The following is a 16,626-nucleotide window of genomic DNA, read 5'->3' as shown; positions in this document are numbered from 1 at the left end:
TAAGTTTCCGACAAAGCTTATAAACCATTTACAAAATATTTATCATAATTTTCTGGGATGTTTAAGACGGTTTATCAAGTATTTCTCTACTAGTGATTGTGGGGACTCCCATTTTTTTTTCTGCGGACTGTTACTTCCGCCGGGCAGCGCAAGTGCGCAAGATTTTTTCCTACGGCGCTTATTTCTCCGTGAGTTGTTTTATCTTCATTTTTCATTACTAACAAGAGAGTGGTGGGGAACCTTCGTCCTAAATAAACATAAACCCCAAACAAAAGATAATAAAACGGAAATAATAATAAAATAAAAATAACGTTCGGACTCGGTTCCTTACAGTTTGATTTATTTAAAACCAGTGTTTTTGACTTAAGTCAAAGTGAAATAATGATTTGAATACTTGTTAGTTACAGCAACTTAATTTTGTTATAAAAAGGATTCTAAGTATTGTACAAATGTACTCTTTTTATGAATTTTTATTGAGTGTGATGTTTTAGTAACAAAGACATTTACTTGTCAATTATAATGTCTACTAGTGTCTGACTTTTAAGTTTTCCATAATGGACAAAAATCTATGACAAATTTGAAGTTACAAGAGATACTTTTCCTTCTCAAATATATATAAAATGCATGAAATTTCTGCCATTTTTTCTTGCTAATATCTCTGCATGCATAGCTTCTATAGATCTAATTTTTCCAAGTTTTAAATTATTTACCAATGATACTCTACATTTTTCTCTTTTCTTAGCTTAAATGTTTAGAATATGTTTTAATAAACTTAAATGCTCAAAATAAAAATGTTGATTTTAGGTAATTATAAAATAGTTCATTTCTATAAACTTTTTAATTATAAAAAGTTTGTATAGTGGAAAATATATAAAAATTAGAAGTATTACAGTAGTTATGTCAACTTAAGCGTAAATGTTTTATTCTTCAGATAACCTGGCTTAATTAATAGTTCTTAAATTTTGGAATTTTATCAATTTCAAATTTAAGAATTCATTGCTTGTCATAAGACTGACATCAGCTAATTTAATATCTGAAAATTTGTTGCAGTTAAAGCTATTTATCTATTATTTTAAGTAGACCGGCAAAGTGATACTTAAGGATTTAATATTTATTTTCCAGAGCTTAGTTCATATATAATTGTATTTTAAATGTGTTTGGCTTATATTGACGATTTGAGTAAGTGAAAATGCTGCTTATAACAACATATGCATTAACTTCATGATCAAATGAATTTTAATTGTGCAGTTATTACTTTATACTTTTTGAATTTTCATTAATAGAATAATGCAGATTAGAATTTATAATTTATTTCTGAAGTAAAATACTTAAAATTGAAATCACAAATGTAGTTTCGTAGTAAGCATGATTTTCACTAACCTATTACTTTCAAAGTTAACTAACTGTGCCCTTTATTATTACAAGCTGGATCTGGATTAACTACTACAGTGACTCCATCAGGTCTGTATTCCTTTTCCTGTCCTATGTGGTGTTGGTATTATGTGACATTAATGGACTGCATGTGCTCTGTCTATATCCTTTCTTCTAAAGTTTGTAGATGAACTGTTGGTAATGGTATAAATTAAATGTATGAGTTGTCTGCTTTTAATCTGCATGACTGTGTTGTATTTTTAATATGAAGTTCCTTTAATTGTAGAAATTACAGTTTCTAATTATTTTTAAATTAAATGGTGTGAAAGTATTTCTGTACAATCTTTATGATACAGATTCTAAAATTAGATATTCTTTTTGAGCCATTTGTCTGAGCCTTTCCTTTTGTGAATTTTGGGATTTTGATCATTTTTAATTACAAAAATAGTCCTATATAACTTGCTTCTTTGCAACCAGCTTCTTCTGAGAAAGGTACAGGCAGTGGTCTCACTCTTCCTGTCTTGGAGCCGTACATGGGACGCTCAGCTTCTCCCTCTCCTACTGCAGAACTGATGCAAGGAGCAGGCACCACTCCCATTCTTGCCCAGCCATCTGAACCTGGATTTGGGGAAATGACAGAAAGCATAGAAGAAAATGTTCCTCCAGCAACTTCAACTGGCGGTGAGTCCAGTGATTTCATCTGGGGAGGCAAAACCAGTAGTCCTGTTTCAGGTGCTGCACCTGTTAGTGCCCCTGTTGAACCCAATCCATTTGGAGCACCCTTTGAACCTCCTGCTTCTGTTTCTCCTGAAACAACTGCTGCTGCTATCTGGTCAGAAGGTGGAGGGGGCTCAGGTGTAGATCTATTTAATTTAGAAGGTCCTAACTTTCCTGAATCAGAACAGCCACCCACATCAGCTCCATCAGCTCCACCACCTTCTCCTTTTGGAGGATTAGATGTAGCAATGGCTCAAGTTGGCAGAAGTTCTACTCCTGATCTTAAAACACAAACATCAAGTCCTTCACAATCTTCAGTTGGAGTTCATGCACAGCAGAAATCTGCTATAGATGATTTAAATGTTGCCATCCAAAAAGCAATGTTAAAACCTTCAGCACAGACAGCTATAGGGGCAGTACCAAGTCCTTTATCAAGTTCCCTTCCACCTACAGGAATAATGGGTCCTCCACCTCATCTGATCAGTCAGCAACCTACCCCTCCTGTTTCCATTGCCCTGATCAATACTGCATCAACTCTTGCTTCTTCTTCCCTCACACGACTTGACTCACTAGCAGGTAGTGGCTCTGTTGGGACTACTCCAACTGGACGTGCCTCTTCTACTCCTGGGTACTGTGGCACACCGACATCAGGGATGAGCTCTCCTGCAAAATCTGTTGCAGAACTTGGAACTACTGGAACAGGTGACTACTGTGCTGTAGTCACTAATTTATAATTTTATTCAGAATTAAAAATTATTTCAAGTTAATTGAAAATACGTTAATTTTGACATTCAATTATTTAATTTTTCGTAAATGAAATTAAAAATTAGTGAACAACCTAAATGTTTTTTATAAAGTATAGCTAATATTTATAAATTTGAAATGGCTTCAGAATTGCATTCAAATCTTTATTGCAATTCTGAAACCATAGATTTAGTTTACATTTGGATGAAATGTCTGAAATCAAATTTTAGAATTAATTAATGAAGATGCAATCATTTACAACTATAAAACAATTTGATTGCAGTCAGTTTCATCCAAGGTCTATTCAAAAGGTGTTTTCAGTTTTAAAACAAAATTTAAGATACTTATTTTTAATTGTATAAATATAAAATTGCAACGTTTTAACAAAAATACTTGTTTACGTTATTCATCAGTCGTTCACTCCAGTTGACAGTCTACAATTTCACAAACATGGAGGCAACCTTTCTTTAGAGGCTACTGCCTCCGCAATAAAATGTAAATATGGTAAAAACGTCCTCTGGTGCTATTGCCATTTTCACATAAAATACACTTTCAAGTAAAAATAATAAATATAAACGTTGCAATTTTATATTTATACAATTAAATGTAATACTGTCGGCCATGTTTTATATTTATTATTTTTACTTGAAAATACTTATTTTTGTTTTAGTATCAGTTATTTTGATGTCTATTTAATTGATAGTCAGTAAAGTGTCTTAAACACTTAAATGTTGCTTGATATGGACAATTGAGAAAATGCACTTGTATATATTTCGATACATTACGTTGCATCTTTCTTATTGTTTAATCAAGCAATATAAAACAGTTCGTGTTTAATTTGAATCTTAGTAGTTATGACTTATAGAAGTTAAGGCAGTAAGTACAGTTAACTCTTAAGTGACTTAAGTTTGAACTATGGCAACCTTACTGTGCATCTTAAATTGTTGAATTCTCTTTTGGAAATGTCTAATGTTCAATGCTTGTATTGTAATTAATTTCACAAACTATTATAAAATTTGTGAAATAATGGGTTTTATTTTTTTGCTAGTCAATAGTTTGTGAAATTAGACAAAGAAATTTTTAATAAGAGAATTCAAATGACTTTTTGATGTTAATAACTTGTATTTTTGTATTAAATACTTGGACTAGGGCAACTTATATAATCCTTACATACAAAGTAGTTGAACCAAATGATTGGTTGTTATAATGTTTCTAATTACAGTCAAACCTGTTTTTATGCGGGGGATAGGGACCGCATTAAAAAAAACGCATTAAAAAAAATCGCACGAAACTTCACGAGGGGCTATAAAAAATAGTTTTCGCAACACAATTAAAAAAGTATTTTTTTATGCAGTGAATAGGGACCGCATAAAAAAAGTCTCACGTAGAAAATAACTCGAAACCGTACGAAACAGAATTTATTGACAACAGATGTCAGCACTTGACTGCATCGTCTGATCTATCGTCTGTTTTACATATTTTTGTCCAGGTGGTGTTTTGTTGACTTAAAAAGTAAATAATTTCATTTTTTGCATATTCATGCAATAATATTACTATAATAAGTGCATTTATGCTATAATAAGTTTATTTAGCTATGATAAGTCAACGTGAGACATGACGAATCGCACGAGACTAGTCGCCAACTATACCGCACAAATAAAAAAAACCGCACAAATTAAAAATTCACATTAAAAAAATCGCACAAATAAAAATCGCACATAAAAAGAGCGCATAAAAACAGGTTTGACTGTATCAAGTCAAGTAGAGGTTTACTAATTAATTAAAAGTAATTTGGCATAACAGGAGCTTATCATAGTCTGATGTAATCCAGCAATCATTAAAAATTGGGTTATTAGATGTTTATAAAAAAAAAAATTTGAAATTTTTAAAATTTAGCTGGAGCAAAAAAAATTTTCAAACTTCTGATCTTGTAGTCTTTTTGAGGATAAACTGTGCTTATTGTTTAACTTTTTTATTATAAACTGCTAAAAAAAAAGAATTAAATAGTTCTCAGATGTGCAAAATTTTAATTTTAAGGTTTTTCTAACTTTGGAGATGTCTTACAACCTTTACCTGCTGTTTCTGGTGCCAAAATGTCTGGAACATCTGATGCCAAAACATCACATCTTGCTACAAGTAGTTTAATCAAAGGAGATTTAGATTCCAGTTTGGCTAGTTTAGCCCAGAATTTAGATATTAATGGTCCAACACAATCACTGAAAAGGTTTGTTAATTTGACTTTTTCATTTAAAATAGTGTTAATTCTTCAATTATCAATAGTGTAATTTTCAAAGCTTGCAGAATGTGTATTATCTAACATTTTATCATACTGTTTGAATTTTGATAAATGCACAGAAATGAATAAGCCTATTTATTAAATTTAATTCTTAGAGTACATTCAGGTAAATTCATCCACATGATTGTATTTTTAATTGTAATCTAGATTAGGAAACACAATTCCTACATAATTAAAATGTTTTCTTTATTAGATTATAATATAAAGAAATTATGTCCTGGAAAAGGAATAGACAAAAATTAAGAATTCTCTCAAATCATTATTTAGGAAATGGTTCAGTTGAAAAATTTAGTTTGTGATATCACATCTAAAGAATTTGATTAAATTTTTACATTACAAAGATTAGAAAGCTGTGTCTTAAACTTTGTATCTTTATTTTAGTATTTATTATTGAAAGTATTTGTCTTAAAGTTACACATTTCAAATTTTCATTAGTACTATGTAATTTTTATTTAAAAAGACCTGTTGTAATTACAATTCATTATTAACAACTTGAGGATAGCAGTTTATTTTTCTGACCTTTTTAGTAAAACTTTGACCTCCTTAGGAAGTCAATCTTCACTTTCTAGAATTGTTTTCCAAATGTTTCCTTTTCATAAAAGCCTTAACAAAAATTTAACTTTGCTCATTTCTGGTCTAAACATTTGCAGTCCCCATCCAGCAAAGGTTGTAAGTGAACTTCATAGACTTCTGCTGGGCCATATGCATTTTTATGAAATTGCAGGCTTTAAGCCTAAGTACAAATTACCAGTATACTAAGTACTAAAATTTATGCTAATGTTGCACAAACTAATATCTCTATTTTTTTAGGTCAAGTTTAGTTTGAATGTTCATCATGAATATCAGCATTTAATTAATAATAACAGCAAAATAGTCATAAGTCTGCAGTCATTTGACTTTAATGAACATCAGCTTAATTTGGATTGCAGAAAACAGGAAAACTGTTGCCAAAGCCCCAGGGACGTCATAAGGACTCCTAGACTAAAGATTGCTCATTTTCTGGTTTAGACAATAGTGAGCTTTTAAAATTTGGATTGTTTTTTTTTTTGCTATCAGATTGACAAGGTGTTTAGCATTTACATGTTTAAACTGAAGACAATGAAGTTCAGTTATTCAGTTTTGAAATATTTGAGCATTAGATTAATTTAAAGAATTTGAGTTTTGTCACTTGAGACTTTATTTTACTACCTGTGGTAACTATTTATATTATAATTGACTTGTGATTAAACTATTTCAAAATTAATGCTGAAGATAACAATTACTTTGCTACATTTACATATATTTTGTTGTAACAAATTGATATTGAAATAGAAAATTATTATTTCAATAAGACTTTTTTCAAAAATGAAATTTTGATTTCATCTTAAAAAATTTGATTCAATGTTTTTCATGTAAATTAATACTCTTCAATTAAATATCTGAAATATAGCCACAAAAATGCTTTGTTTGATTTTATATAAAGTAATTTTTCTTAATGCAAAATTACTAAAATTTGGTTTTTTCAATATGAAAATTGATGCTAATTTTAATGTGTAGATTTTTTAAAGATGTTTAATTCATCATTGTTTTACATAATTAGGCATTATTCAGATGTCGAGTTTTTAAACAATGTAAGGACTGTTTTAAAAACTTCAGATATTACTAAAATTGGTCATAAGATATGGCAATGCTTGACTTGTATGTTAGACTGCCTTAAAAAATGCTGCAGCTTAATATCTTGAAATAGTAAAAACTGTTTATTCTCCTCATTGGCAGAACTCTCATATTAAATCATCCTCATTTAGCCATTAGTAATAGTGTTTAAACTTTTAATAATCTAATCTTTATCTAAAGTAATTTTAATTTTATTGAGGAGCACTGAATGTTTATACACAAGAAGTGTGCACACTGTTCCATCGGATACTTGTGTTTTTATGCACTGTACTTTAATCTATCAAACTTGTATGTATATACCGTATATCTCGGCAGATAAGATGACCTTCAGATAAGACGAGGTATGAATTTTCGTCAGTTTTATAGTTTTAGCATGTATCTGTCCTATAAGACGACCCCCCCAAACTATCAATGGCTTATGAATTTTGTTTAGATCAGTGATCATCTGGATAATGACACTATAATGTATACGGAATTATGTCGTATTCGTAATTTTTTGAAAGAACATCAAATTTTATTTTCTTGCATCTGGCGACACTGCCTTGTGATTGTTGCAAACATTCACATTGATTCAAGCATTCGAGTAATGACCTTGACTATTCACTAAAACATTGTATGGCCTATATTATTTTGTGGACATACTCTACTCTCTACTAGTAACACAGTTTGTCTGTTTTACTATAATGGTTTTAATTTATATAAATTTCAATCTAATTTTTTTGTATCTGTCCTATAAGACAAACCTGGATTTTTGGGGTCTTTTTTTTTTGATTCAGCTATCGTCTTATCTGCCGAGATATACGGTAATCGGTGGATTTGAAACTGCTGCTGCAAAAACAATTTAAAGTACTAATTCTTTTATTTTTGTACTTAAAAAATATTTCTAGTTATATTTTAATCATTATAATCACTCAAGTGCTAAAACTAGTAGGAATAAAGCTTCCATTAGTTATTACCACTAATTTCTTATTGGTTATATTTCCACACACACTCGATACAACATACTAATTAATAATTATTTCATTGATACCAATATAATAATTTAAGGTAGCTTTTGTAAATTGTATCTATGGCAAATTGTTAAATTGTCACTAAATGTTACAAGATTGTATACAAACAATGACACCTTGTAAATCCAGTCCTAGTTTTGAATTTTCTTATAAAATGAAAATTTATTGACACTTTGAATTGTTAATACAGTATAATCCCAATAGTTAAAGTTTATTATTAATTTTTAATAAAATTTTATTAAATATAATAAAATTTCAGGTCAACAGGCCATCAGTGGGGAGCTGTTAGACCTGGACAAGCTAAACCTGTAGTCACTACACCTAATACATGGGCTCCTGCAGGCCCACCAACTTCTAATGTAGGTGGCTGGGGATCTCCACAACATACGTTTCAAGCAGTGGTAAGTGGATTTTACTTAATGTTAGAACATTTTGTAATGACTACTTCATTAAATTCAAATGGAAATCAATTTATTTTAATACATTGATACACAATAAAATACATTCATGAACATTTTTCAGTTTCCATTTTAAGTTGACATTTCCATTCATCTCATACAAATAAATTGTCTTTATAACACTTAAAATATTTAACATCTTCTGTCACTGAGAATACTTACATTAAGCTAAAAAGTTTGTTTAATTAAATAGGCCACCCTCAGGTGAACTGGCATTTGAACATGTATGTCAAAATTGTAATAAATGAAACGTTCAATCATTATATATTCAAATTTAAAACGAAAAACAGATAAATTAACAAAATAAAGAACAAAATAAAATATACTAAATACATTAAAGCCACAATGATATAAATAATAAAATAAAATAAATACATAAAAAGACATCACAACATAAGGACAGATTCGAACTAAGAATTTTTATATTCTAATTTTTCATTTATGTAGAACTTCCATGCAGAAGCTAATCCATCTGCATCCCTTGCATTAATACAGCCATCTCTTAATTTACTTTTATAGATTCCAATCTTTTCTTGTTGCAAAGCTAATGATGGGGACTGCATAATCTTGAGGATGGTTGCTTCACTCCATTTAGCTAGAGTCCTCTGCTTGTGCCATACTTGACAAAACTGTGTTGCAGTGTCCTTTATTAATGTCATATTTGTGTTCCTTAAGTCTAATAGCTAAATTCCTTCTAGTGACTCCAATATGGTCCTTAATTTCTAACTGTTGATTTTCAAACTGAATTTTTTATATGCCCGCTTTTTCTTTCTTAAGCATGTCTTGTCATTTCTGAGAATACTATACAAATTAGCTCTTTTGTAAACTATTTTGGAGTGTTTTTTGTCCAATACTTAACTTCATGATGTCCTTGATGTTGTTATAAGTGAACTTGGCAATTTTTAACTGATATGAAGAAGGTTAAGAACCCAAACAAATCTTTTAATTAGCCCTTCTATTGTACTTTTTTTATATCCCAAGTTTGAAGCTATTTCTTTGATTCTCTTAATCTCCATCTTGTCTAGTACGTTAGAACAATATGAATATGCTCTTCTAATGAGTGCACGAAAAGCTGACGGTTTGTATTCGTACGGGTCATTTGAGTTGGCTGGAATGTAAAGAGGACTTACAGATACGCTAATCACCTATACATATATGAATAGAAATAATTTACTTCAATACCAAACTTCAGTAGGCTTAGTTTGTTATTGATGATGTAAATTGAGTTTCAGAAAACATTGATAAAATAAGCAAACTCTGGATACTAATGAAATAGGCTTCCCTTAGGCATTATTACTTGTACCACAATGCATCCAATTTATAATAAGACTGAGTTTGAAAGCCAACTTTTATAATCTTTCTAGTCCTTAGTGACCAAATTACTTTTCCTTTTTTTCTTCTTCCATAATGGTGACTAAATTACTTTTCCTTTTTTTCTTCTATAATGGTGACCAGCCATTACTTAGGATTGGGAGAACTTGAACTACTATGAAACTTGTCATTACTTATGATTATTTTCCATCAGCACTTGTACCCCTCTGGTTTTGGGAAAATCAGATCTAGTTTATGCAAGAGAAGTAATACTGTTAGCCTGGTCCAGTTTGTACAGTACTTCTAGAAAAAGCCAATTCTAATCACTGTCCAGAACAATCAATTTCAATTACCAAATTACACTAGTGTCAGAATATATATCTATATAATCTATACAACATATATTTCTTACTGTAATCATTATTGGGGTAAAATTGTCAAATGATACAATAAATTACTAATAATGGGAATGTTTTTGTTTGTGGTAATTGTAACTATCTACTGGAAAAAAATATTAAGCTGATGCTAAAAAAATTAAATTTAGTTTTGTCATTACTGGTCTTCTATAATCTTAATGATTAATGTACACACAGACAATAGTTATTTTTTTTGTTTTAACTATTTACCAGAAAAACATTTTGTTCTGACATGAGTTTTTCTAGCATAGTGATGGTTCATGTATATTCATGTTTTCACATTATACTTATATCTTATTGATTTTTAATAAATTCATACTTTAATACGTTAAATACCTCATACGTTTAATACGTTAAAAAAACCTCGAACCCTTTTTAATCCACCAGAGTAAAACAAACTTTTGGCTGCTTTGATCAGCCACCTTCAGGTTCTAACATTGTGTTCTTAAGTAATACTAAATACTAGATAATATTGAAAACACTTTCACAAGCTGGGATTTTGGTTGTGTAACACAATGATTGAGAAAAATGAACATTTTCAATTGCTTTTAGCAGTCCTCAAATTAAAGAACTTATTCAGAAACACATCAGAATAGAACATATGGAATGTAATTTAAAATATAAAACAAATGCCTGGCTGTCAGATGTCACATATTTGTATTAGGATGTAAATATCTAGATGTAAAAGTAATATTAAATATCCAATAATGCACTCCAATTTGGGGATAGTGTTGTTGCCCTTGTAGTTGATAGCTGTTTCTTTGTTGTGCATACACTATTAAGTGTGACAAATTTAAACACTTGGCAGTTTTAAAAGGCAGTAATAAATGCCAATTGTTTAAATTTGTCACACTTAATAGTGTTTGCACAATAAAACTTGCAAAACAGTTTCCGATTATAGAGGCTGTTTCTATTGGCCGTGTAAATTTCCAGGTACTTAGCCTCCTCTACTTAGTGCACACCTTATTCACCACACATGCTATTAATGTTCACCTGCACATCCTTGTCCAAGGTGTATGTGGCTAAAGCCATAGTAGTTTGCCTTTTATTAATTGAAATAAGATGTTCTTGCAGATGCTGTTTTAATGGACACATTGTAGGTGTTAGCCATCTGTTGTCCCAAAGCAGTATGGAGTATACTCCCAGGAACATCTTATTGTGAGAGTCCTTGGTTTCCAAGAGGCATATAGATGGTGGGATTCCTTCTGTAGACCAACAAAATTGTCTCCTGCCAATTCTCTGTATATAGCTATCAGGTTCTTGTTATCCTGCCCAATCTTGAATTTTATGTTCTGCCTTTCTCATATTTTAGTCTCTCTTCACATTTGCTCACTAAACTAACTAATCTAGGAGGGTACCTGTGCTGGATAGCTAGCTGTTTTATTTACCACAATTCATGAGTTCTCTTTTTGAAAAAAGTGTGTGAATGCCCTTTTTACTAAGGCTCTAAAAGTCACTACTTTTATATTAGAAGGGATCATATGAGGAGGATGGAATAAAAATTGAATTGTATTTGGGTTTGCAGTACACAGATATGTAAATTATACCGTCCTGTAAGCATATATTGATATCCAGGGAATGTGCAACAGATGTATGATGCTGATCCATTCAGTGGAGGCCAAACAGATTGTTGTTGAAAGAATCCAGAAAACATTGACCTAATTATTTGGCATCATAAATCAAACATCAATATATCTGGAATATAGGATAATATCATGCATGAATATAGGAGGTTGGAAGTACCAGATTTCCTGTTGCTTGACAATTCAGTCTCTCTCAAAGGGGGCTTCCCACAGTCACTCTGCACTACAGGTAAACCACCTCCTTAATTTGCCATTACTCTTCTCCTTGTTTAAGTTGATTTAACTCTAAATATATTAGCATAGAAGTTGCCATCTTTGTCTATATGATTAAGAAGAAAGTCATAGTACACAAAAGCAAGGTTCTATTTTGGTTGACAGCTGCATTGATTCAAAATCATAGTGATGTATGTGTACATTTCAATCTGAAGGTTGTGTAGATCTTCCAAAAGTTGTGTGGAGTTCTTAATGCCTTAGTGGTAGTTCCAATTTGTGATGTATCAATGAAGGATTTTTTTTAGTTTTGTTGGCAATGCTGACATGTCCACAACTGGATGTAGTATATATAATATCCAGTAGTTGATGTTATATATACCTTGGCAAAGGCAAATTTTTAAAACAGAAGGCACCAATATGGAGGCATAGCTCATTTTTAAGGCTCTTGCTAAAGGTGTCCCAGTGAAACACTGTTGTGTAGCTTCCAGAAATAGGTGCAATTGTGCATTTTATTTTGGTGATGTAATCAAGTGCCTTTTTTGTATGTTGATCTACATGAGGACTAAGTCCTTGGATTTATCTGCCTTTTATAGGACTATCCTTATTGGCCATCCACTTTCTGGACAATGAGTTTGAGCTGGATTTTTTGGTTGTGTAAATGTTTTATTTAAGTTCTTATAACCTGAAGATGGTTGATCAACAGACAAAAACAATTTGTCCCATTTAAAATACTCTTGATTAAAGATATCTGGGATTGTAATATTAATTGAATCCAGTTTGTTTACTTATAAAAAATTTCTGAAAAGTTTGTTTCCTGCAGGGTTCTGCACCAAATCAATGGGGTTCTGGTGGGATGATGGCTGGCCCATTCCCACAACAGCCTGCTGCCTCAGGAATGGGACAACAACCACCTTTTGGAGCGGTAAGTTCTGGTAATTTTAAATTTAATTTCAACATTAAAGTTTAACATATGACATTTCTCTTCATGTTTGTTCTTAATAAATACCGATTTGCATTATCTATAAATGAGGGGGGTTAGTGGAATTCCCTTCTCATTTATAAATTTTCATAAATTCAAAATTTAACTTTTTTGGAGTTATGTATTACCAGTCCATTTTCTAAAACTTCTGTAGTTCAGTTATATGCCACTGATTATGTACCTACATTAATAAAATGTTGCATATTAAAGTACTGGTGAATTGAAACACAAATCCTACTTTTCCTTAAATTGTTAGAAACTTTTTAACAATTCTGAAGACAAATTTTTAATGTATGAGCATTTTTAATAGAAAATTATTCATGTATAAACCAGGAATGGACAACATTTTTCCCAAAGACCACATGGACATCTATAAAATATCAGGTTGCAAGTGAGAGAAATATAAATTTTTAAAACAAATTTTATTTTCATATAAATATATTCTTGTATGATTGTGTGTGCCAAACTTTTCACATTTCTTAAAGTAGCAAATGATATTTATTCGTGTTACTATTTAGCCTAACTTTTACTTAACGATGGCATAACTGCAAATAGTCTTAGTAGTTCAGATCTATGCAGTTGTCCACAATTCTGTAGTTTGTAGTCAGGATTCAGATTGCTTGTACTGATTATGTATTTAACTTACTTTTCATGAATAAAATTACAAAATTTGTGAACTCGTCAGTGGGTTGCACAAAGTGATGTCAGACAACATACGAGGTATATTCAGAAAGTTCAGACTTTTTAAATTATGCACTAACCAATAACTGAATATGAATGCAGCTTGCACAACACTTGCAGGAAGTTTTATGTACTATCCTGTTGAAAGCAGTTAGTTTTATTTGTTATGTTTGTCTGTATAAACACATGTACTCACTGAAAGAAAATTGCAAAATGCAGTCTACAAGTGGGTGAAGGGCTTCTGGGATAAGCTAGGTCTGATGAAAATTTCATGAAAAACATCACTGAGGATGATCAGACATGGGTTGCTGGGTATTACATGAAAACAATGTCCATCAGTGGGTGGGAAAATCTTCACTGTTATCCAAAAAGGCATGACAAGTTTAGTTGAATATAAAGATCTTGCTCAGTCTTGTTCAATTCTGAATACTATCTCTGGAGATAATGAAATATCTTCGAAGCAGTGAAGAAGAAAAAAAATGGACTGCTTGGAAAGAACAGCATCATGACAGTACACTCACCCACACATCACTGCTGATAACAGAATTTTTGGCCAAGAACTTGGTTGACTCCCAATCGGTTTGTTCTTCGGAACAAAGCTAAAATAATAGTGCAGAAAAAGAAACACACAAAATATACAGAAGCCTGGCACATCTATGTTGGAGCAGGCAATTAATTTCAAGACTGTTAAGATAATTCTGGGGGAGTGAAAACTTTGCTGAATGGCACTAATTATCGACATTTAAATATTACTTTATTTACTGATGTATTTTGGTTTATTTTAGTGTAGTTTTTTATTTGATTATTTACAGAAATATTTTTGTTAATAATGATATGAGCTTTTATAAAGTTTTAAAAAATGGTTAAACCTTTGTTCTTATTAGAATGTTTTTCCTGATTGTTAAAAATAATCAAAAATGTTAGAATAAAGTTATATACTGCATCAAAAACCTTTTGATGCAGTTATAATTGAGTATTTTATAAAAGTACAGTTTAGAAAGGAATAAATATTTGTTTTGACTTTTTGGTTGTGTAAGTGTTTTAAGTTCTTATAGCTTGAAGATGACCCATTTGCACTGCTTACCTTATTAGCTAGATAGTACCTTGAACAAGACCATATATGGGGGAAATCCTATAACAGGTGGTGAATGTATGGCGTACATGACATCTCCCAATGTGACACGTTGGACATCTGGCACATAACATATATGAATGTGGTTTCTCACCTGGTTCTTTATCAGTCAGCTTTTTTACATGTACTCTAAAGCATAGTTGTTCAAAGTCTAAAACTCTGGCTCACACAAACATTTTTAAAGACAAGTATGCTCACTATATGGCACATGGACATAAAAAAGGTTTACCATCTTTGCTTTATACTGTATCTGATATCTGTAGACAGTTAACATGATTTAGTTAACACAATTTGACTTTGAGGTTTTACTGTAAGATTTGATAACCACAATTGGTATTTAATTTAATTAAATTTATGCTTATATTTATAGTTGAAATCAGAATTCTGATAATGTTCTATTTTAACAGATGCCTGGTATGCGTCCAATGGCCCCATCTGGTATGGGAAATGTTAATATGATGGGAGGTATGGGTATGAATGTAACTACTCAACAACCAATGACTCAACAAACTCCTATGTATGGTGTACATCGTCCTGTTCCCCCAAGTACCACAACTTCATCTATAAATGATCCTTTTGGAGCTCTGTGAAGGTAATTACAGAAGACACTAGAAATATCTGCTATAGATTTCTTTAAAAATATGTTATCTTTCAGATGATTTCACAACATTCCCTTCAGAGGAATCTAAAGAATGAAATTTTTGTGAACCCATGAACTTTGATGAACTCTGCCTTTTTCTGAATAGCAGCATCAGTAGAAAAATGTTGATGAAAAATCAAAATCAGTGCCACTTACCAGTCAGCTCATAGGAGAGTTGTCATTGTATTAGACATTGGATAGAAAATTGGACAGATCTGTGAAATTTAATATAGGACATCAGAATAAGTTCAGAAAGTACTGGCACTAGCTTTTGTTGAATTATATTGCTGTGATCCCATTTGCACTGCTTACCTTATTAGCTAGATATGCAAATCTTGTGCTGTAAAATTGTAAAATCTGCTGACAGTATCTTTAGTCATTTGTTCACTTTAAAAATGTTGTCATTCGTGTCCCTTTCTGAGCAAGATGTCCTTCATACAGCTGGCATCCTAATAACCTTCTTGATTTGAGTGAACTTAATGTAATACTAGCTACATCAGCTGGGAACAGTGAAATAGTCTCAATTTCGTTTTGGGTGGAACTTGGGTGTATTTTTTTGGGGGGGTATGGAAGATGATGATAAACTGATTTGAAAAATCAGGTTATAGGAGAACTTCATATAAACTTCAATGGAAGTTTCTTGCTATTCCTGCTTATAACTAATGACCATGTTGTATTGTGATTGTGGCTCTGATCACTAAAAATTACTCAATAGTTAATTTGTAAAATTTAACATTACTATTTTCTTGAATCATGTACAAAGCAATGTGCATTTAAATTTTTTTTTCATGCCATTTATTTGTTATAATATCCTAATGAAATGGCTAGCACAAATGTTCTTACAGCAGGAGGCCAATTATTCAGTTATAAAGTAGCTAAATTACATTCCAAAATTGTTAGTTGGCCATGTTGAGCATAACTTCTTGGATTAACACTGTGTTGTTTATTATTTAAGTTAATCTAAGAGCAATACAATCTGTACTATTTACAAATTCTGTATTATTATTGCAGTGATTTACCACTGATGATGTAACCAAGCCTTGTCTGAAACGGTGTCACAAGCACTGTGTCCCAGATCACAATAAAAGCTGTTCTGTCAGAGTATTAATTTTACAATTACAGAATGATTAGACACATTAAAAATATTTTGAGATTTTCTAAACATTGCTTTGTTTTTTCAAATGTTAAATACATAGTTTGTTTTTTACTAGCAATAAATTTAGTCAATAAATAATGCTTGCTCGCTCTAGCTAATTTCTGTAATATTACATTAGAAAATATTGATACTTCTGTATTACTATATATTACTGCTGTTATCCCAAATGTTGAAGATTTGAACTTTGCAGATATTTAATATAATTCAGATAACTGTAGTTAAATTACTTTTCAAAACAGTAGCTTTTGATTAAATACAGAGAATTT

At 31.2% G+C, this 16,626-nt stretch overlaps 1 protein-coding gene across 6 annotated transcripts in view; it reads left to right on the top strand.

The window, feature by feature from the left end:
• The window catches only part of lap (like-AP180), an 89,390-nt gene extending 73,082 nt beyond the window's left edge, over nt 1-16,308 (top strand). For 5 of the 6 annotated variants that reach the window (XM_067273417.1, XM_067273416.1, XM_067273415.1 and 2 more), the window contains 7 exons: nt 1,426-1,461; nt 1,849-2,052; nt 4,870-5,056; nt 8,051-8,192; nt 12,593-12,694; nt 14,972-15,156; nt 15,220-16,308. In XM_067273417.1, the coding sequence (XP_067129518.1) occupies nt 1,426-1,461; nt 1,849-2,052; nt 4,870-5,056; nt 8,051-8,192; nt 12,593-12,694; nt 14,972-15,154 (854 nt within the window). In that variant the 3' untranslated portion in view covers nt 15,155-15,156; nt 15,220-16,308. The remainder of the gene's footprint in view (nt 1-1,425; nt 1,462-1,848; nt 2,053-4,869; nt 5,057-8,050; nt 8,193-12,592; nt 12,695-14,971; nt 15,157-15,219) is intronic. The other variant, XM_067273418.1, reaches the window with a different exon arrangement.
• Nucleotides 16,309-16,626: the final 318 nt, after the last annotated feature.

This window comes from Centruroides vittatus, unplaced genomic scaffold (genome assembly GCF_030686945.1).
Source record: "Centruroides vittatus isolate TY-2023 unplaced genomic scaffold, ASM3068694v2 contig_476, whole genome shotgun sequence".
NCBI lineage: Eukaryota > Metazoa > Arthropoda > Arachnida > Scorpiones > Buthidae > Centruroides > Centruroides vittatus.
The sequence above is the reverse complement of the archived record's forward strand: the minus strand, read 5'-3'. Positions and strand labels throughout refer to the sequence as shown.